Here is a 23,228-nt window from a genome sequence, read left to right on the forward strand (position 1 = left end):
TTTTTTCTTTCTCTAATCCAACAGCATTATTTGACTTCAAACCAAATATACAACAAGGGTGGGCAACATATTTTTTATGTGAGCTGAATTGAGCAAGCATATTGAAAGCAACGTTATCATAGTCTAGCCATATAAACATTTGTACTTTATGTTGATCTAATCAGACAAAATCATCCATTTGAATAAATATTTACGTGAAAACTAAGGTGTGATTAGTGACATGATTGGTTTTCAGAGTGACTTGAATCAGGAGACTAACAAACTAAAACATGAACTGCAGCCATTGAACAAAAATAGCTCAACAAAATTACTGTGAACAAAAGCAAACAAAGTACACAAGTTATTTACATTAGTCATTTCATGTCTTATTATGGAATTAAGCAGTCATGTAGTGTACATTGACGGATTATGCTTTGCTGATGTCATGATGCTCTGAGCTCAGGTATAGGAATCTCTTTGGTATTTTCGGTCCCCAATCAATTGTGTCTTCTCACTAGCATTAGTTGGCTGGTGTACCACTGGAGTGTCTCCATCTAAAAAATCGTACAATATGAGTTAATACTTGTGTGTGTATGTTTGTGTGTGCATGCATTCCAGCTCATCCAAACAACAAGGCACTGCAAGTCTTTGGGCAGGACAGCTGCCGACATGCAATTTCATACAGTGCCCAGGTCTCGAGATAATCAAGCCACAGACACACACTCTCACACATTATAGTTAGATGTGTGTTGTATGTAAAAAAAGTGGGTCTTATTATTTTTTATTATTATATGCACATTCATAGTTTGTGTACAGTAGATGTGTGTGTGAGTATGGTGTGTGCACCCTGCAACCCCTTACCATCCATGTCATTGCGGATCTCTTCCTCCAGGTCTTCGGGGGAGACATAGCTATCTGCTCCCTCTCCAGGAGGCGTGGGCTTGAGCCTCCCACAGCAGCAGTTACAGCAGCAACACAGGCAGCAGCAGCAGTAGAACCCTGTTATAACGCCACACAGGGCAAAAAGACTCTGGCAGGACAAATGTATATAGGTCAGTACAGGGTAGATAGACAAATTAGAACAAACACACACACATGCTGTACACAGATGCACCCAGATACACAAATAAACGCTTGCTTTACACATTGTTCCTGTTTTTCTCAAAATGTTGTTTGATCAATACAAGCCTCTATATCAGGATACTAGTTATTATTTCATACCCACTGTGAAGCCCTTCACGGTACAGATTATACCACATGTGACCTTTTGATCTGATTGTTTAGATTTGATCTCACCTTGGCCCACCAGGTAGAGAGCATAAAGTATGTGTTGACATTCTCCTCCCCAAACTGCTGAGCTACGTAAAGTCCCAGAGAGCCATAACTGTCGTAGATGTTCCTCTTGGTAACATCTGACAGGATGGTGTGAGCGCTGTTCAGCTCCTTGAACTTCTCCGCTGTGTCAGGGTTATCAGGATTCTTATCCGGATGGTATCTAAGGGCTAGTTTTCTGAAGAAGCACATTTTTAACAGTGTTTTATTAATAGTTTGAACATTTTCTCAAACTAATAGTATAGCACAGTTCAGTAGTGTATATGGTGGTAAATGCATATGTTTTGTTTCGAGATTAGTAAATTCTTGTGAAATGGAAAAGGAACTATAGAACTTTTGGAGGCATCTTTGTCACAAAATTGTCTGCACAGTTATGTTTTGTGTATTGACAGTCCAATGTGTCTAGGCATTTGTTTTCCTTAGAACTACTGCTCCATCTAGTGTCAGGCAATTGTCAGCACAAATATGTTTATATTATATTACAATGATTAATTATGAGCATTCACGGATAATAGTTTTACAGAATACATTAAGCATATTGGTTGTATTTATTTGTAACTTTTATTGCCACTGGTGAGGTATATGCAATACATTATTGCACATACTGTAGCTACCCACCACTTTGGGACCTTGTGAGACAAACCGTTATGTACTTGAACTACTTACTTTTTTAGTTAATGAGCTAAAATATCTCTTGCAGTTGTGTAGATAAGTAACAAAGGGATTGAAAACATTTTTACAATACAAATACACAAATAGTAACAATATGTATTATTATCGGTAGTTCAAAATAGAGTCCCACGAGATGCTGCAGGCTTTCACAAGGATCAGCCTGAGCAAGACTGAACTAAAATAACAATAACCATCCTACAAACCAACCCTATATAATAAATGATTAAAAGAAAAAAAAACTATATTGTCAATAGTACGTGGACACCGCTCAGTATACGGACTCTTGCTTATTGAGCTTCTCATTCCAAAATCATGAGCATTAATATGGAGTTTGTTCCCACTTTATATTCCTATAACTGCCTTCACTTTTCTGGGATGGCTTATGATCTAGACACTGGGACATTAATGCAGGATCTGCTTCAATTAAACTACAAGAGCATTAGGGAGGTCGGGTCCTGATATTGGGTGATTAGACCTTGTTTGCAGATGGTGTTAGAATTGATCCCAAATGTGTTTGATCATGTTCTGTGCAGGCCATGGAAGTTGTTCCACACCAAACTTGACAAAACATTTGTGAATGGACCTCTTTTTATCAAGCCAAAAAAGGTCCGAAGGGCCTCCCCCCAAATTGTTGCCACAGAGTTTGAAAGAAGCTGGTATTAGCTTTTGTATTTCCACAACAACTTAGGGCTCCAGCCTAAAACCATGAAAAACCTTCCCCATTGTTAAATGTCTTGATACTGTCCCCTTGCACAAACTGAGGTTAATACAGAAGAGATGTTCCATCAAGCTTTTTACAGGTTTAAGGTCAGGTATCACCGACTTTTGGCAATATAGTACATGTATGAAAGAAAGAAAGATGTGTTGTTCTCACCTGTAGGACTTTTTTATGTCATCATGTGTGCAACCTTTCTCTAGTCCCATTAATTGGTAAAGAGACTCGCCTGATGTAGACAGGGAGCGCTGCCTGGATCCAGACATCCTACAACCATTACCTGCTGGTGAACACAACATGGAACATTTCATACAAAGTTCAGTGCACTTAATCTAGAAAATTAGACGAGGCTAAAACAATTGTCTATACAAAGCATACTGAGCATATACACTAATCAAGCAATGGAAAATATACCCAGTAACCAGTTTATTTTTTTCCTTGAGGAGGTAAAGTAGGACAAATCATAATGTTTAAAGAAATAAGTAGGAACGAAATAGATACCTGGACCTTATAACACTCTTCCTTCTGTTTTCTTCTGTATATCCAAACTTCAGTCAAGGCCCCTAACCTGGTTAAATCTTGTTGATAGATAGGTACCAGTAAAGGACAGCTATTGTTGGTTGGTGTAGACTTAAAGCTGAAAGGAAATGAAAGATTCAAGAACCCGTTGACTTGTGTTTCACAGGCCACCAATAGGCCCATGATCCATGCCGTGTCTGTAGGCTTGATCGAGTTTCAGCTGAGACGGTTGGCTAGGTGTATTGTGCAGGGCGGAGGTAAGCGTGACCAATGACCATACTGCTGAGGAGTCTGGCTAAACAGAGGACAGATGGGACTCATAACCACACCTAGGTAGTCAAGACAAGTGGTTTAAAGTCAGTACTATAGACAGAGACCGACCAACAGGGATATATCTTGCTCTATTGAGTACTGTATTACTATAACATATAATTTTTTCTTAAAACAGAAAGGGATTATTATCGTCATAAACTCCTTATTATTGCCTATGGATTTAGAATAGGGATGTCATAAAAGCTCCTGTAGGTGTAATGTGTTGGTGTCCCAATTCTTTTGTCTATATAGTGAGTATTAGATCTAGAGATGCTTGGTCAGATCTGTTGTTTTGCTTCAAATGATACATTTCAGTCTTACAAAGGCAATAATGTAATTAGGGAGGACTTGTTCTTATCCTGCTGGTTTGTGTTTAATCTCAGGTTGAAGGTGCAGTATTATAGCAGGAAATAGTGCCCTCTAGCTTGTAAACAGAGATGACTCAGTATCCTTCCAAGCAGTGAACAGCTATTGTATTGTGCCGTCACAAATTGTATGTAATAACCAATTTTCATCACAGGGAGGAGACAAACACATAGGATTATTTCTGGGTCATCTACATTTATCACAGAAAAAAGAGAGACAAAAAAACTAATAACATTGATGAGAAATTTAGAAATAATTTTATGAACACAAACCCCTTTTGTTCCAGATCATATACAGATGGCTGAAGTTTGATATTGTAGCTGAAGAATTCTGTACATTTGGGTGGCCTTTTTAGCTATATAAAAGATACATGCATTTAAATCATGAAAAACCCATCTGCTACAAAAAGCCATGCCAACATAGACTATAGAAATTGTGTTTATGAATCATCTACAGTGTTCACAGTTTATTTTACATTTAAAAAAATCTGAAAACATCTTTGATAAATCTGATGTTAACATCTCCTTCACAAATTGTTACAACCAACATAAACATGAATGTCTTTCAAGGAGACAAAAGCTAATTCTGGTTACAGTGTGTCAATCTGCTGACTCCAATGACACAGTTATTATTCAGACTCCCCTAAGATGAGCAAAGAATTGGGGATGTTCAAAGGATTATGACCTCCTGAGAAACACATGATAGTGCAAAGCAAACTGTGCTACCTTGAATTAAGTTCCCTTTGGGTCGCTCCAGTTTTAAACAAGTCTGCCGTGGGACTACCCCTTAGTAAATTAAGTATGGGGAAATCATTGGGGAGTTTGGGGGAAATCTTTCATTGAATAGATTTCCTTTTGACCATCTTCTCATAGGTTTGATCATCCATGGTAAAGCAACAGCACTGGGCAAATAAATAGTGATATGATATTTTATCTGACAGCATGTATGTCCTCATCCACACAATGATTGCGTGATGTGAGAAATGCTCGAAAAGAGAAGCATTCACATCCCCTTCTGCTGTTGATTCAGATAGCCTACAGTTCATTGCCGTCCTGCTGCTTAATTTTCCTCTAGCATTAAGCTAGAGAAAATCTCTCTAAAAAGTCTTACTAGACCCCTAGTAACAACGTCCAACAACTAATGGATAGTTAGAACACATAGGCTTGAAGACCAAACGTGCTTCAGTCAAAATGCTGTATGTAAGGCTTTAATTGAAGTACTCATAGTATTGAATGGGCAAGATATACCAAGCCAATAAACTGCATTATCTTAATCTTTCTTTCTTTTGTTCATACCTTCTCTGTTTCAAGTAAATATTTTGACTGCCTAAACAAGTTTAAATTATTTTATTTACTCATTCAGTTCAAACTGAATAAAGCAAAAATCATTGGTTTACCAATGCAGATGTTCATAAAAAACTGCCCCAATTACTTTTTTTTTTGCAATGTAGCCAATAGACATCTATGTATTGTACATACCCTTTGTTTTTAACCAATCATACACGTTGTCTCATCACATATCCGAGTCTATTGGACGCTACAGATAGTACGCATCAGATTGTAAACAGCTCCATCTCTGGTGGTAGGCGGTTTGGGGAAGAGGCAGGGGTGAGCAGTGAAAGGAAATGCAAGAACTCCGGTGACCGTTGTAGCCTTTTTGGATCGTTTGGGTTGTACTTTCGTTTATTTAGTAAATATTTGCATAGTTGTCTCCAAGTTAATGGTCATGTAAAATCCTCACAATACCCGCTCTGTTTCTCTTTGAGAGTGAGAGCCACGGTAATTTATGCAAGCAATGAGGGGTCGGCAGACGGACTGAATGCATTTTGATATTGTTGTCTCCTCTAACGCTACAAGAAGGCTTGTAATTGATACAAGCAAAAGGGTTTCAAATTCACTTTTAGTTTAACAATACTTTTGCTTTGATGTGCCTATTTTTACTCAGATAGTCTGTTTGTGTCTCCGAATTGTTTTCATTTGATTGTGTTTGCTTTTGTCGGAGGTCGGCTACTGTCTCCATAAAGCAAGGATTTTTAATATGAGGAAGCTATTTATTACTGAGATACCAAGCAGAGAGAGGCCTTTCCGCTTTCAAGCCCGGATTTGAGTTCAAAAGGGGGCAAATGGTGAAAACCCCAAATGGATGAAATACTGACGGAACAAAAGATTGGAGGAGCTGCTTCGTTTCGTGCAAGTTTGATGCAGCAGAAAAGAGACCAACCTCTTTCTATATGAAGATTACTACTGTTCTAATATTTGACGCATCAGTCCATCGGGAGACTGACGTGGGTGGAATTGACACATTTGTAGTTGTGTCACATTCCATCGTTTCAGTTTGATTTTATGTTACTTTAGCATTACAGCTGGACTCAGCGTTGAACGTTGTTCAATGGCAGTATGTTATCAGTTACCGGTTTTGCCTCTAGACAGGCCGGTTCCTAAACATGTTCTCAGCCGAAGGGGAGCCATCAGTTTCAGCTCCAGCTCATCTCTTTTTGGGGGACCTTCTCCAAGACCGCTGTCAAAGGTAAGAGAGCCGTCTGGAAGACCCAAACAGATTAATACAAAGCAGGCATTCTGAGTAGGTTTGGGTGTTCAGAAACTATATCTGAACTCGCATGCTTTTATAGTAATTGTATATTCCATAATGAACATGGTGCGCGTAGCAAATGCACACAATCTACCTTCCATTTAACCTTGACTTGAACACTTAATTAATTGTAAGGACATTTTAAATCCTTATCAGTAATAAAGAGTCCCACAAAGCTGATTGGACTATGCATAAACAGCTTATCACAAAGTGCTCTTGACTGTCCCATTGGTCATAGCCTAATGTGATGTGAAATGAAAACATATAGGTCATGTTATGTGCTGTAGGCTACTATGTACTTTGTGTGTTATAAAGTATTGTAGATAGAGCAGTTATTTCCTGTATCAACATATTTTGAAATTGATATGCATAATCATTGTTCACAATACATCTTTGCAAATGACATGCTCTTGAGTTTAGCCAGGATTCTGTGGTATGATGTCATCAATCATTCATTGATATACCAGTCCTAGGTCCTGGCTCATCCATGTAGAAGTGGTGGCCTACATCTTGGTGGTCTGTGTCATTTGCTGTAGCCTGAGCCCAGATCTGTCATCAACTGTATGATTATAATCAGGATATGAGTTACAGCGCATGCAGATACCTAAGCGGGTGACCTGATGCAGGCTACAGAGTTATGCGACTGTGTTTGACCCCTTTGTTATCAATCCATGTCATTTGGAGGTGTTTGGGGATACACTGTATGTCTAACTTTTGGTTAAACATTGTGAAAGCCTTTGGATAGCTTTGTAAACTAGCATAGTTGCTTGTATCAGTCAACATCAAAACAATATAAATATTTCTCAGCATGTTTCCCCTTATTGAAATTAGGTTGCTGCAGTGTGTGTCACACAAATGCTCTATTTGGTAAGAATGCCAATGTTTTGTGGCTTGATTTTGATGTCCAGGGTTGTGAAAACCTGCCTTGTTGCTGGGCAGGAGGTTTGACAGCCTCAAGGGCCAACCAAGCCCCATGGGTTGTACAGTATGTGGTTTGTTTCCTTTTGACTATCCAAACAAAGCATAAGGTGCCTGCACGGATATGGTTGTAGTACTGTACATCGGTCAGAATATTTTCTTTTTTTTTGTTTAGTCTTTTATTTACATATGTTCCAGAAAATATAGCATTTATGATTTATTACAAGTATGTTTCAGACAATGTAAGTTGTTGTAGACCTATGTTTACCTTGAGCCACGTGCCAATGAGAGCTATTGCCACTTTTATGAAGCTGATATCATTTTGATGCCTCACCTCATGTTCAACCCCCACTGCTGACTTGGCCTATGTGATAATGCTAACATGGGTATGGACTGACTTCATAAAACCTTGTTATTCTGTTTACATTTCATCTACATCATTAATTGTTTTTATGAGCAGTGCCTATAGGTCCATTTGAGGGTCATAGCATTCAGTCCACAAGCTGAAGTGGGATTTACTACAAAGCCCACCCTTAGGAATGTGCAGATACTCTTGCTGCTTTTCTCTGTGCAATGCTACAATTCACGGTGGAGCTTTGAATTTCTGAAGCACATTGAAACAGTTTTAGCCCTTGTCCCACCTGCATTTAGAGACAGCATGCGTTATGTGGACACACATGCTGTCCTGCGTGGTCCTTATTCAGCTTGGTTAGGCTTCTGCTGTCTGCAGAAGAACCAGAGAGGGTTAACTACACGAGTGAGGTAGCCTGTTACAACCTGCTGTAGATCCGGTCTGTGATTTGCTAAGTGATGTCAGCCTACAGGATGGTTTGCTTTATGGGTTTAAAATCATGTGTCAATCTTTTGAAGGGAAATGACCTTAAATTGACCTTATGTAAACTTAGGAGTTCCATTAGAAGTTCACAAAATATCTTTTTGGTCTCAAAATATAAAACGTATCCAGTGAATCTTTCATTTGAACAATTAATGGCAATGGTTAGTTGTTCAGATCACTTTAACCCTAAAATTCTTGCTGAGGAAGGCACTGTTTCTTTAAAACATTATTTCAAAGTGTTGGAGCAAATATATGAATTAATATGTAATATTTGATAGACCCTCTCACCCTTCTACAGCATCATTAGAAGCTGAAGATGACATAGCATACCATAATCATGAAATTGTAAAGGATGGTGATGGTGGGAAAATAATGAATGCTGTCAGTTTATGAAATGGGATTGCCAAATGACGTAGGGGCCACTCAGCCTGTCAATGTGACGCATGTAGGGAGCTGTTGAGACTGGTAAGCCAATGCCCCTGGTCGGTTACAATGAAACCACAACATTGTTTGATTTGTTCACAGTCAATGCATTGTGGGTGCAGCCTTGTGTCCAACAATGAGTTCTTTGCCCATATTAAATGAAGGTAGAGATCCCTGAAAATGTGGGTAGAATGTGGTTGTTAATACTGTGTAGACGAGTTATTCTACATAATCTACATACATGTGCACAAGTCTATAGACTATATGTTCATACACATCTTTTGTCTAGTTCTAAGAACAGATGTAAAGGTTATCCAATTTCCAACTGGCAAATTACGTTCAGAATGTTGAAATTAGCCTACAAACAAAACAAATTTTAGGGTTTATTTATTATTCATGTTTCATCTTCCACAACAGCTGCTATGTTTACTTGACATATTATTTACTGAAATACAAGTAGCCTTAAATTCAGGTTTGGGGACCTAAAATGTGATAAAACATAGTAAACGTGGATTTTGGTTTCAATACCACCATACATTTAAAAACATGTTTTCAGGATCCACTGATTTGCCACAAATTCAGGGAACGCTACAAGTTAGGCCTACATATGTATACATTATAGGCGGCATAGCTAGATTAGATATCTGGTTAAATGTAGCTGTCATTGCTGCAGAATTTGTATACAGAATATGAGCCACATTTGTTTGCACACTGTTGGGATTTGCATGATATTTTACATGGAAAGATACATTTTACAGGCATCGAAATAAAGGCCTTAGGCTGCAACCAGGGTCGGACTGGCCATCAGGAGAGTCGGGAGATTTCCCTAACGGCCGGTCAAACGGCCGCGGCATAATGCAAAAAATATATACATATAATAATAATAATAATAATACACGGCCGTGGGCCGGTTTGCGTTTCAAAGTCCCGGGCCATTTTTCAGTCCCAGTCCAGACCTGGCTGCAACTTAAGCTGGCACAAGCCTAGGCCGTTTATCCATAGATTTACTGTAATGAAGTTTAATATTTTCATTTAGTTTTGTATCCAAAAAGGACTCATAATGAAGGAGAAAGTACTAAATTTGACTTTTGTACCAAATTAGAGTTTGACTGAGTCATATGTTACAGTATTCTAATCTTGTTTACATATTTCATATCCCACTTTTGAAAGCTTTTCTTAAAACTCTGAGGTAAAAAAATGCCATCACTTCAGTTTACCTTGAGTATAAACACATACTGTATGTACAGGCTACTCTAGTGCTAGGAACCAGTTTATCATTAACTTTCTATCTGTATGTCAAGTTTGGAAAAATATACTTGAAAGAGCCAATAGCTTCCCTCGCAGTGTTTACAGTGCTGCCATAACAGAAGATGCACCGATAAACAAAGGAACATGTGATGGTCGTTCAATCTTACACAACCATCACAATCACACTGAGCTGGAAAAACAAATACAACTGTCATGTGTGTTTAAATGTTCCTTGTGTGTACTTTTATTTTATTATGTAGGGTTTAGACTTTTGTGTTCTCAGAAACGTGACATTTTGAGTTAGTGAGCTGGATCATCACATATACCACACTTCAGCATCAGTGAGAGTTGACTCAGTCTCTTTCTTTGAAGAAGTCAACATGCACTGATTTCACATGCCAAGCTGTTGTTTACCCCCCCATCATGCTCTGTGCTGCAAAGTAAATTGTTAGCACAAGACTCACAGCTAACCTTTGAGACATAACACCATCATCATTGAGGTGTTGGCTTGTTTTATCATACTTAACATTTGATGAGGTCATTGGTTATTGTGACTTTGTATTAATCATTATTAGTCAGCTAATCAGTGATTTATTGCACAGGGAAATTGTGTCAAATCCCTGCCCTATGGTGCATTTGTCCATGATAGCCAAGTAAAGGGACTGACCAAGAAAAACATCCCAAGTGTCCTGTTAGATTTGGAAAGGAATGTTTGCATAGCTGTCTTTGCAGGAACTTGGCTGGACAGACCACAACAGTTTCCCAAGCTTTGTGGTTAAAGGCACAGTCTTGACTATTTTCTGCTTGAATGGCCATCATAAAGGCAGGAATCTGTGTGTGTCTATCTGTGGCTTGATTATCTTGAGAACCGGGCACTGTATGTAGTTGAAATATGGCAGGTGTATTGCTGAGGACCCAATGTCATGCAGGTTCTAGTGTGAAGCTGTTTGGATAAGCGGTTTGTGACAAAATACATTATTTTGCTCCCCTGTTGCTCTGCACTAAGTGATGGAGCCATGGATTTTATGGCTCCATCATGGGCACTGCACTAGTTTAAATGAAAGCCACTGATTTAAAGATTGGAAATTGTCAGTGTTTTGTTATGTTTACATTGTACAAGATTTCTTGAACAGGCTGTTTTTGAGCCTGAGCATAAATCAGATTTGAACCTATACTACAGATTCAAGTACGAGTCCAAGAAGGCCACAGCCAGACTGTACCAACAATGCCACAGATTTCCGAAGATGGTAACATACAAAGGCCTATTGAGGTCAGCACAATAATCTAAGTTAGTATTAAAACCATGGCCCTCGAATATTAAGTTACGCAAATAATGAATTTATTTCTTAAAGTTTTTCGAATCTGTGTAAGAGTGTGTCTTCACAGCCCTGATGCTCTTTTGTGCAGTCATATAACTGGCCTTGTGATGGCTCTATTTCTGGCATCCGGTTTACCACACTTATCAGTTGGGATGTCGACGTAGCGTGGGGATGGTGGGGGGTGGAGGGGGGTGGAGGGGGGTGGAGGGGTCTAATTTAGTCTGTGGGCCTTTGCAAGGCAAGGGCATATCTAACCCCTCACTTTTCTGTGGAGGGTTTGTTCAAGGCTACTTCTCAGACAGGGCTGCTTCTTCAACAGTATCTCTCTTGAGAAGCCTTCCCTTTCATCTCCATGCACGCTGTTCCCTCCTCTAGTTCAGCTTTCACTAAGTTCTATTATATGGTACATTAACTGGTTTAAAAAATGTGTCAAGTAGCTAACAGATTAGTTTTTTCAAATTATATTAATTGTATGGTTGAACAACAGCAACTCAGAAACTACAATGAAAGTGCTATCCTTATTGTGTAATTATTCTGAAGTGAGACATTATCATAGATGAGTCGTTCTTCTAATCACCTTTAAAGAATATGTATAGCAGAATAATGGCAGTACAATTCAGCCTTTTTAATTGTAGGGCTGATGTCGACAAAGTAATACAAGGCTGTGGGTGACTTTACAGGTATGGCCCAGTCTGAATAACAGGACATGCTTAAGAGGCAAGACTTCAACAGCTGACCTTTCTGACGTGTAAGAACCTGCTACAACATGAGTAACGTGACATTGAAGTGCAGTAATGTGTGCCCCTCCACTCCCCACCACCAACCTCCCCCCGAGTGTCTGTGTCCGAGTGTTTATGAGGTGTGTTTGACCGTTGCTACACAGATACTGGTGGCTCAGGCGAGAGAGAGAGGGGACGGAGCTAGCGCAAGATTGCGACGCCGCTTGCACCACCAGTGCTTGCTGCTGCAGGCAGCTGGGGGGGTGGCCTGGCGCCTGTCCCCTTATACAGTCAGTCTGTCAGTTTGTCAGTCCATTTGGTAGTTAGCCTAGTCCCCGTAGTGGGCAGTCAGGTGATAGTGCCGGGAGCGAAGACAGCTGCTGCCCAAGGCTCTGCTTACTGCCCCTGCCCGGGCCTTGAGCTGTCCTTTGTCGGTCTCCGGATATTCACAAGGGTCTGCACCCCTACGTTCAAGCTCTACACACACAAATTTGCACACACACACTCACACGCATGTACAAGCGGGGAAAGGGACTCAAAATCCTTGGCCAGGCGGCCCAATGGGAATTGTACTAATCTGGTCCTTGATTATGATTCTGACCCGGTGGATTTTCCAAAAGGTAGGTTCTTTTCACATAATATGCTAAATTTGGAAAAGGTCTGCTTTAAATTGGTTAGACTTTGAGAAAGATGTCTTAAGTCAAGATTTAACTTCTGGGCCTATCTGTTGAAAGCAGTAATAACAAAGAGGTGTGTGCGTGTTTAGTTTAACATGCGATAGCTTGTCAATTAGTCAGTGACTAGCGTATTCACAAGTTGATAAATACATTTTTGGAACATTGGTATTGTATTAAAAACAGAACAGCCTCGGACAAGAGAATTTAACTATTTGACCAAAATGTTACAGTGCCTCCTGCTATTTCAGTGTCTTGGGAATGCATTTTGATTTCAATAATACCCCACAAGCCCTTTGTCTAAAATGATTGAGCCGCCATTGTCTTTAGTACATTGTAGTGGAAAATGAAGTGAGGGGTGACATTTGACTGGTCCTCAATACTCCATGTGTTTTCAGTGATTTCCCTCTAGTCAGTTTAGCCGAAACCCAATCCTGTTGCTGTTAATTAGATATCTCACCGTCTCTCTCTCTCTGGGCCAACGTTTTCCCACAAGCCCAGCAGTGTCTCTTCATTAGCTCAAACTGAACTGTGGGAAGAGTAGGAATAACAGTCCTGGGACTCTACAAGAGAGCTAACATTTTTAACTACTGTTGGTAAATGTGAAAGAAATTGAGTTGTAAAGTTCGTACAAATTACTTTGTACTATTACTATATCGCCTGCTAGTACTATTTTGTACTACAAAGTTACAATGACACCGACATATTTGATCAGTAAAAAATAAATACTTACACATGTTTAACTTTAATTATTTAAACCACTGTGTCTACGCCCAAATAACTGTTCTGACTTTTATGTTTTTGACATTTTGAAATCGTTAGAAAAAGTCTGACTACGTGTATGTCAATGACGTGGGCACATGACGTAAACTGAGGCTTTGTGAAATGCAGTGATTTTCTTTTAACGAGGAAAGCAAGGAGCAGTTGCACATGTTGACTTCTGTACGTAGAATGTAATGTCAAGCATCTGAGCATGAGCGCATGGCATGAAAGATGGTGGCATATGTTCTCCCCAGCCTGGCAGACGCCACAGTGTTTTCACGAGTGCAGCAAGGCAATCCGGTAGTGACGCACACGCTGGGCCTGTCGTGGCCCGCATAGTTGGCACCATGTGAGGGAGATGCCAGTTACTGGTGTGAAGCACATATGGGCACAGCAAGGTTGGCTGTCTAACGGTTCTTGTCTCTCAAAGAACCTAATTTATCTCCTTAGCTATAAACACAAATGGATTGGTGTAAACACAATCCTTGTTGGTTTTCAAAACACTGTCTTCAAGCTCATGTTTAGTGTGATGAAGTTGTGTCAGTGTGCAACATGTGTATTGAGAGTCGAGTAAATCTGTGAACTATTTCCAAGGGCACTCTCAGATAAAGGGAAAGTGATTTGGACATTTTGCTGTTATTTAAATTGGATAATCAACTTATATACCAAATGTTTTACAAACAACCTTTCAAGAACTACTAGCTGCTCTTCATTTTCTTTTTCATTTAATCTTAAAACATGAACTTGAAAGGATAACAAAAACTGTTCTAAGACCAGCAAAATCACACAAATTCACGTTTGCTACTATTCCAAGTGTCCAATATGTGTTGAAAGTCATCCTGTCCAAAGCATTAAGGATGTGTCAGGACACATAAGCCTTGTGTATGTGCAATCCTGTAAATAGCAGAGATGTTCTCAAATCTTTGAGGTAAAGCTCAAGTCTCATCAGGGCTTTAAGGGTTATATTAATGATACCTGTTGTAAATATTTCCATAGACTGTCTTGTTTATTATTCCATACTATACGCATCTGAAAAAAAACAAAGAACATCAGGCTCTATTAAATCAAAAGTTTGCATTTTATAAAAATATTGTACACTATATGGCCAATACTATGTTGACACTGCTCAGAATAACAAGCAGACATCTGCTTATTGAACCTCTCATTCCAAATTCAACTTTAGTTATCCACTCAATGATATCCTCCTTTCAGTTTGGATATCACAAGAATAACAAGATTTTATATATAGACCAGGATTGTGCCATCCAAATATCCTGCGTAGTCTACACCAGTATGTTTTGTAATGTGTGATTTCCATTATGTTTAGCATGTTGTTTCCTTTTGTAATGCTTACAGATGGTGATGACTAATATCCTGTTTGGAAATCTGACCACACATTGCAAAAATAATTATTAAGAGAGTCTGTGTCAAGTTGACAATATCTTTCACTAAAAGATGGTGTGAAACCAAACAACATAAATGTTTAATGACCTTTGTATTCAGTAGAGTGACCTATGTGGATAGGGTTTGGCTGGAAGAGGGAATATCAATTATGCAAATTGGTTAGGGGTATTGACGTCACCCGTTTCAATGTAATGCCATCTGGGGACACCCCAGCGAGTCATCTGAATGCATCTCTGGAGCAGAGCCACTAATATCCGAGAGGGAGCAGTAGAGATGAGGTTCGCTGACTGGGCTCTCTCTAACTCCTCTGTCCTGTGTGGTTCTCACACACACACACACACACACACACACACACACACACACACACACACACACACACACACACACACACACACAGAAGATACTGTCTGGTTAAAGTAGGGCATGAAGTATTACAATGAAGCACCAAGGGTGCATGTTCATAGTGGCACACTGAATGCACCGAGACTTGGGCGGGACAGGATATTCTTTTCTTGTATCTGAATGGTCCAAATTATTGCAGCATATTCTTTTGTGTGCAGCAAGCTTTTTGTTAACTCAGAATCACAGCACAATTCATGAAGAGAAGAACTTTATAAATAATAAACTGTTTTTATTGTCCCCACTCATGGCAACCTTATTTTGACCTTTTACTCATATACATTACATTTACTTTCATATGCTGTCAGGGTCTGGTTATCCTCCCTATCCAAAATATATCTGGACATGTTTAATTTCAGAAAATTTGATCAAAGTTTAAGAATCAATTTTGTTCTGACAATGTCTGTTATCGTGTCTTTTCAGAGACGCGGGGCAATCTCCTACGACAGTGAAGATCAGACGGCTCTCTACATCCGCATGCTAGGTGCGTGGGACATTCACCTGGGTAACACTCGGTTTTTGACTATCTTCCTGTGTGGTCTAAAGTAGCATTAATTGTCCAGTGTAACCCTAACACTAACCGATTGTTGTGTCTTCTCAAGATTGCAGGTGACTGTCGAGTAACTTGATTGTTGACGAGTAAAAATCTCTAGATCTACAATAATAATAATAATAATAAGTATATTGAATAGTATAGTCAAAAATGTGTTTTCTTTCAGTACCTGTTTCTCCTGTTAATGCTATTATTTATTAATGGCCAGGACTGTGGTCATCATTGCAGGGCTGGGCTCCATGCGTTAGAACCAATGCCTTAGTGTGCATTTCATGTACCTCTGTTAAGTCCATCAGCCTTGTGATGTTTACATGATACAATCAGGGTTGGGGAACATTCTTTTTTAGCATAAGTGAATTTAAATAAAAATGCAAGCATATTCTTGTATATTATTTAAAAAAATTATTTTCCAAAGAGAACCATGTAATATAAAACTACATTTTAATTTTAACTACTTCAACTATTTACATTCTTAATTTATTACATTGAAACATACTTGACCCCAATCCTGCCTATAATCTCTTGTCTAGTGTAACCAATGAATGTGATTTAATCTTGTCTGAACAGAAATGCCCAGGGTTCTTTATCATTAGTCATCAGAGCTAGCAGTGTGTGAATACTAATGGACACTTGGCACTGCTATACACACTGCTTCCTGTCCAGCTGTGTCCCTCTTCTCTACGCAAATGCCTCACTGGATAAAACCCCTTATTATTGCCAGTACCTTGAGGATATTTTTTTCTTCTTTTCTTCCCTTCTTCCCAATTGCCTCTAGGAGATGTGAGAGTCAGTCGCCAGGCCGGGTTTGTCGAACTAGAGAGACGAGGTTCTAATCCTAACACATATGTCGACTTCCGAACTTTGCACTGTAAGTATGAAGGTTAACACTTTTTTTATTGCGATAACCATGCAAACACAACTTTTGTATTCCCCTTTTAAAACTTAAACTTTAAATTAAAATGTGCTGTTTACATCCCCCAACAAAATATGGAACCAAATACTAAAGATAGCTGGCCTTAGCTGTGATGCTAATGTCTGTTTTAGGAATAATATAGCTTTCTTTATATTGGGAGCTAGATAAGCCAAATCTTAGACACGTTTCTGTTCAATTTAAGTGAAATGAGAATAGTCAGTATAGCATCAAATATGATTTCCCAGCAACATGTTTGCCTATGAGTAAAGATTGTTTTGCCCCTCTATCAATTAAAAAAATTGTTAGGTAGGAAGCTGTCCAGCTGGTTGTCCTAGTGATATGTCTGTGCTGACTTTTCCACAAATCAATATTCCGTTTGTAATTGGTTTGGACAGATGCCCTAATGGCAGCAAACAGGGTCAGCAGTTATTGCCCCATTTTACTGTATGTAATAATCTAAATTCAGATGTAGGATTAAAATAAGTAAATTAAATTCTTAAAGAATTAAAGGGGACATTTTAAGGAAATATATGGACTGTGAACTAAAACTACAGCAGCTCAGTGTTGGTGTTCCCTTGTCTGACTGTAATTTTGGAGTTTTCCAGAATGTTGCTTTGCTGCAAGAGGCTATTTTAAGCTTTATATTCTGCCTTTGACAATACAGGTCTCAGAATGGTGGTTTGCCAGCTGGCAGGGGAACAGGGTGCTGTGTCAGCAGCATGTCTTTGCACGACAGACACACACACTAACAAAGACGCTCCCTTCTTTGCTTATACATACACACACACACACATACGTACCATACGTACCTTGCAAACACTCACAGAAGTGATTGGCTCGGTGGACATGGCAGGCTTACCTTCTATGTTGGTCCTCTAATGGTACAGATGTTATTAAAGCTGCCATTCCAATCACCTCGGTTCTTACACTTCGCAAAAAAAGTCACAGTAATGACAAATGCATCTGTTGTGTGTTTTCCAGGTACTGTTAATCATCCAACAATCCCACCAGTATTCTTGTTGGTCTGAGTTGTAATTTAATAATAATTATGTATTTATTCTGTGTTAGATAGCTCAGTGGTTTTCAAACTGTGGGGCTTTTGCAGAGCTTTAGTACTTTGCTGAAAAAAGATGATCACATTAAAATGATCCCATTATAATTGGCTTGGACCCTGAATGAAAGAAGGTTTGTAGTGTAGCCTAGATCTTGTACAATGTAGGTAAATTCAGACACATTCTGTAGAACTGATAAGAATTCTGTTTCGATAGAACAGTATTTGAATATCTCAGTATTCTAGAACTCTGCAAGCCCAACAGTCAAAATACTTGCTTTGTTTTTTGTTTTACTGTTTTCAAGTCATAGTCTAACAGTTGCTACATGCAAAGTTGCACAATATACTTGAAATACATTATGCCTAATGGAACATAATATAAAAGGTTGGTTATTAGCCATACATTTAATGGCTATGAATATGTGCTAAATAAGATAGATTAATAATGTTATATGTGGTGGGGATAGCTGCAGGAGCTAGCTAGCTAAGTTGACCAGCTTGTTACTGTAGCTGCCACTGATTTGATTTGAATGTTTCTGTAATAGAACTTTGTATCTGCTACAGCTCCACCTGATTCTGCGGAGCCTGTGTCTGCCAGGAAAGTCCGCAGGTTACAGAGCTTCCAGAGGTACCTCCATTCTTCACGGTTCTTCCGGGGTCTCCCAGCCCTCAACCCTCTTTCCATCCTTGATGATGACTACTTAGGTCAAGCCAAGGTTTGTGTGTGGTTGGGCTGTACATTGACATCTACTGCTGTGTAGCCTATGCAAAACATTCAATTAACAATTACACTTGTGTTTGTGTATATGGGCTTGCATTGTTGTTTTGTAAAGTAATGTCAATTCTTGTTTTTCAGTGTATGTTAAATAAGGTTGGGACCTGGGACTTTGATATTTTTTTGTTTGACAGACTGACAAATGGTAAGGAGTTTAAGAAGCATGTTTTATTGCCCTCTGCTGTTAGAAAATTGTAGACGCATGTCTGTTAATAAGCAACAACCCACAGTATTGTCTTTATTTTATTTTTTTAATGAAAAAATGCATTTTAGTAATGGCAATAAAGTAGTCACACCTCATTCACCTATAGTTATATACCGATGCACCATTTACGTGGGTCAGCACCAATGACATGACAGAGAGGTGGGTTAGCACACCTTGTTCACTAAGAATGTGTAGCATCCCAGCTTGATGCTAGTGTAGTATATGCTCAGCTGCAGTAAAGAAACCAGCATATCAGGCAAACTAACTGTTTAGAATTGTACAGCAGAAGGAATTTGGGGTGATGTGAGGTGGCCATGTGATTTATAAATTTCACTTTGAGTCAGCTTCTACAATGGTTAAATAATGTATTCCTGGTCTGTTATGCTTGCAAACTCTGGTATTACTGTTAGACATATAAGCTTATCTTGTGGTTTCTTTTCTTACAGGGAACAGCCTTGTCAACCTAACATTTCACTTATTTAACCAGTATGGCTTGATTGAGCTCTTCCAGTTGGACATGGTTAAGCTGAGACGATTTTTAGGTATGAAGTAACTTTGAAGTAGTGGAATCACACAAATCCTGTAAAAAAAGTCTTAAATACTGGTCACCTTAAAGCACATCCTTATAAGTTTCTCACCGTAATATATTTTTTAATAATAGAATACATTTGTTATTTTTGACAAATGTTCTTATCACAGTGTATGTATCTTTGAAAATGAAATATCCATATTTTAACATTGTTGTGTTGTAACTGTGTCCATAGTCATGATCCAAGAGGATTACCGTAGCCAGAATCCCTACCATAATGCAGTCCATGCTGCTGACGTGACTCAGGCAATGTACTGTTACCTACAAGAGCCCAAGGTGAGAGATTCTTTTTTTTTAAGAATTCATCTGATTAGTACAATTATTAGGCCTATAGATGAGAAATAATAGTACAAACGTTTATACCGTTCTTAAGGGATGCTTTTGTGACAACTCTGTCTGTGTATTGCATGTCTTTTTCAATGTCTGTCTGTGGGCGTGTGCACAGCTTGCCAAGACGCTCACTTCTTGTGACATACTGTTGGGCTTAGTGGCTGCTGCCACCCATGATCTGGACCATCCAGGTGTCAACCAGCCTTTTCTTATTAAAACAGACCATTACCTCGCTGCACTGTACAAGGTAAGGGTCCCACAAACTTCCTTTGGTGAACGTCAGTCAAATCAATGTGAACATGTTAACGTATTTAACAATTCATGTAAGCGTTTAGAATTGGGAGCTATTCAAAAGCATTATTTGTGAAACAGTTTTTGAGGTTCTTTCTATGGTATTACAGAACACATCTGTTCTGGAGAACCACCACTGGAAGTCGGCAGTGGCACTGCTCAGAGAGTCGGCCCTGCTCTCCCACCTCCCTGCGGAAGACAGGTAAGCCAATTCACATCCACCACATCCTAACACATCCCTGACACTCTTTGATCTGTTTTCTATCTTAAAGGATTGTTGTCGTATTACCTAAGTGATGTTTAATGCAGCAATCTAGGACTCTAAGTATTATTTCTTGAGTAACTATTTAATGTGTTTTTTTCCTGGTGTCTTGTAGAATGAACATGGAGCAGCGACTTGGATCTATAATCCTGGCCACTGACATCAGCCGCCAGAATAAGTATTTGTCTGAGTTCCGGACACATTTGGACAAGGGAGAACTCTGTCTTGGAGACCCATGGTACCGGCACTTTATTCTCCAGGTGAGCTAACCTATCTACAGAACAGATGAATAACATATTTGAGAGGATAAAGAAAGATAATACTACCTTAATTGTAATCTTACAGTGTGAAAAAGGTGTGAAAAGGTGTGAAAAAGTGTGGAAACGGTGTGAAAGTAATACTGTACATTATATATGAAGCATAATATATGAAGAGAGAGATTTGTTTCCCCTTCCTTAGTTTATTTTGTGTACCCATGTAATCTAAAGATGGCCATGAAGTGTGCAGATATCTGTAACCCCTGCCGACCATGGAAACTCTGTAAACTGTGGAGCGAAAAGGTTACAGAGGAGTTCTTCAACCAAGGTAACACAACCTACCTACGTGTTCTTCATTATATGTTGAAATTGTCTAGGTATCAATGTTTGTGTGTATTTGTTTAACTGGGAACCACCTACCTGATTTATCTTGTCATCAGGAGATATCGAAAGGAAACATAATCTTGAAGTGACCCCGCTCTGTGATCGACAATCCAACTCAGTGGCCAACATACAAATTGGTAAGACTGACCTTAGGGGTATAATAAAGTCTAGATGAAACATGGCTAAAACTAACTTAGCTGGAATGAAGGTTCCTGAGAATAACCGATCATTTCCTCTCATGCAGGTTTCATCACGTACGTAGTAGAGCCTCTGTTCAGGGAGTGGGCTCGTTTCTCTGACACGCGCCTCTCCCAGACCATGTTGGACCACCTGAGCCTGAACAAGGCAGGCTGGAAAGGGTCCCCGCCAGAGGACCCCTCTGATAAACTAGCCCCTGGCCCCACTCCTGCCCCTAAGGACAGTTACTCCAAAGTATTACCTCAGGTAAGCAAAGACTTGTGACACACCAAAAGTGCCCGGCAGTGCCAAAGGAGGTGTGAACGCACATGGGCACAGAGGAATCGATTTCAGACTGTAACATTACTCAACCCACCATGTCCACCTCAGCCAACACGCTCCCTTTCCTCTAGGTATACCACTGATTCTTTATTTTTTCACCTAATTTAACTTAATTTATTTTTTCTTTAACGTGGAGTAATACGTAGATACCTCATGTTGCTTCTGCTGTATTTTTGTTTTGTTTTAAGTTTATAATGTATTTATTTTTTCTGTAGCTCCGTATTGGCATTACTAATTTAACACGCCACACTTTTTATAAATGGAAGGGAATATTTTCATACAAAACAATAAAAAAAGATCTTCTGATTAAAGTGCCATTTCCTTAAGAAATATTTTAGTGCTTTGTGTGAGAAGAGTATGGTAAGAGAAGCCTTGTGCTTAGAGAGGTTCATTTTTTCAGACAAGCCTATGTGAGGTGCTGCATTAGAGAATTAATCTTCCTGATAACACTTAACGGGTGCTCTGTATCTGTGGTAGTGCTGTTATGAACTTAGTAGCAATACTGTTTTAGCATTTCATTATTACACAGTATTAGAAAGGTCAACGGGGTAAATCATTTTAAGACAAGTGATTCCACTTGTCTTAAAACTTCCACTTCAAATTCAAGTTGACAAGTTATGTAAATTATAAAACAATTACTGATTACCTTGAAACATTTGAGTGTTTATAACAATGTTAATACATTGTTGTTGCTGAAGTCATAACAGCCTAGTGACACAGGCATATGAGCAGCTTAATGAAAGTGTGTCCATCTTCCTCATCATATGACTCATTGTGTGAAAAGCCCACATCAACTGCTGCCTCTGAACTGTTTACAAGCACAACTTTTGTGTTGTATTTTACAAATGAAACATTGGTTCTGTTAAAAAAAGAATAATAATAATAACAAAAGAAAGAAGCACATACTGTAAGTGTAATAACCACTTGAAATATTTGTACTTACTGAACAAACATCTGGATCACAGATCAACACACCAAATGCCATTGAAGGACTGCCATTAGTCCATGCTCCTTGCACTGTGAAATGTGACAGCAAAGTTTATATTGAATATGGTATGAAATCTGTTTTATAATGATGGGTTGTATGAAGTTGGTGATTTAAACCAAGCCTACAAATTATATTGTTTCGTAAGAGGGATAAGGTGGCATATGTGGCCTTACCAGCCGTTCAACACTTGAAAAACCACTTTTTCATATTAGTAGCAGATGGCCAAAATGTTTTTCAGTTTAACAGTATGAATGGGGCCCACGATTTTCTTTTTCTTTGCGGGGGTTTGGGTGCTTTGGTGGATAAACTAAAGTCCCAAAAATACAACAACTTATTTGCTATGAGGAGACTGTTTTATTGGGACATGTCATACCACAATGTTGTAATATGAGAGAATTGAGCCCATTTCAGAATGACACAAAATAAAAGACACATAATGACTGCAACAAATGCCTTTAAGCTATGCACGAAACTAAGTGACCAAACCCTTTTTTTCTATTTGATGAAAGGACTGTTGTCTCTCAATGCATTGTTCAACTGTTTGCCCTCAGTTTAAAAAACTGTTCGTTTTTTTCATTACTAGATTGGACAGTAACTCAAACATTCCATATCTGATTTGTGGTGTTGTTTCTGTATTCTAGACACTATTGTGTCTATTTGGACTTTCATAATATAAAACGAACCCTGGTGCTTTTCATATAATGGCAAATGTGTATTGTATTTTCTGGACGTTTCTTTAATATAACTGTTTACCAATTTGATGTAACTCATTTTGGGGGGTAGGATCTTGCGTGGCAAGCTATTGTTTTTTAGGGGGAAGACTTGCTAAATTGATATTTTGATACATGCCAGTTGCAGTTACATTTTCATGAATAAAACGTTGTCACATGAGTTGCTTTAGTATTGTCTGTTTGAATACCAGAGGT

The 23,228-nt window shown here is 38.9% G+C and overlaps 2 protein-coding genes across 5 annotated transcripts; one reads left to right on the forward strand and one right to left on the reverse strand.

Moving 5' to 3' along the window:
• Positions 1–438: 438 nt before the first annotated feature.
• Positions 439–2,964, reverse strand: LOC136959311 (dnaJ homolog subfamily C member 5-like). The gene is made up of 4 exons (XM_067253613.1): positions 2,858–2,964; positions 1,276–1,489; positions 841–1,009; positions 439–533 (listed from the first exon to the last, which is right to left on the reverse strand). The coding sequence occupies exons 1-4, from the start codon at positions 2,962–2,964 to the stop codon at positions 439–441; spliced, it is 585 nt and encodes a 194-aa protein (XP_067109714.1).
• Positions 2,965–5,502: 2,538 nt separating this feature from the next.
• On the forward strand, positions 5,503–23,187 carry LOC136958500 (high affinity 3',5'-cyclic-AMP phosphodiesterase 7A-like). 4 transcript variants are annotated; one of them, XM_067252453.1, is made up of 13 exons: positions 5,503–6,421; positions 15,609–15,690; positions 16,514–16,606; positions 18,267–18,418; positions 18,559–18,622; positions 19,129–19,224; positions 19,447–19,547; positions 19,717–19,848; positions 20,003–20,094; positions 20,270–20,414; positions 20,643–20,739; positions 20,852–20,932; positions 21,040–23,187. In XM_067252453.1, the coding sequence occupies exons 1-13, from the start codon at positions 6,284–6,286 to the stop codon at positions 21,255–21,257; spliced, it is 1,491 nt and encodes a 496-aa protein (XP_067108554.1). In that variant the 5' UTR covers positions 5,503–6,283; the 3' UTR covers positions 21,258–23,187. The 4 variants fall into 4 exon arrangements, with proteins under 4 accessions (XP_067108554.1, XP_067108555.1, XP_067108556.1 ...); XM_067252454.1 differs by having other exon boundaries at positions 16,517–16,606; XM_067252455.1 differs by having other exon boundaries at positions 15,609–15,669; positions 16,517–16,606.
• Positions 23,188–23,228: the final 41 nt, after the last annotated feature.

The sequence above is a fragment of the Osmerus mordax genome, chromosome 16, assembly GCF_038355195.1.
Source record: "Osmerus mordax isolate fOsmMor3 chromosome 16, fOsmMor3.pri, whole genome shotgun sequence".
Classification (NCBI taxonomy): domain Eukaryota; kingdom Metazoa; phylum Chordata; class Actinopteri; order Osmeriformes; family Osmeridae; genus Osmerus; species Osmerus mordax.

Bases quoted from the DNA above. Each gene is read 5' to 3' on its own strand.
- LOC136959311 (XM_067253613.1), bottom strand. From the start codon at position 2,964: ATGTCTGGATCCAGGCAGCGCTCCCTGTCTACATCAGGCGAGTCTCTT. The intron at 1,010-1,275 runs GTGAGATCAAAT...TTGTCCTGCCAG, and splicing joins TCTCTACCTGGTGGGCCAAG to AGTCTTTTTGCCCTGTGTGG. The intron at 534-840 runs GTAAGGGGTTGC...ACGATTTTTTAG, and splicing joins GATCCGCAATGACATGGATG to ATGGAGACACTCCAGTGGTA.
- LOC136958500 (XM_067252453.1), top strand. From the start codon at position 6,284: ATGGCAGTATGTTATCAGTTACCGGTTTTGCCTCTAGACAGGCCGGTT. The intron at 6,422-15,608 runs GTAAGAGAGCCG...GTGTCTTTTCAG, and splicing joins CTCCAAGACCGCTGTCAAAG to AGACGCGGGGCAATCTCCTA. The intron at 19,548-19,716 runs GTGAGAGATTCT...GCGTGTGCACAG, and splicing joins GTTACCTACAAGAGCCCAAG to CTTGCCAAGACGCTCACTTC.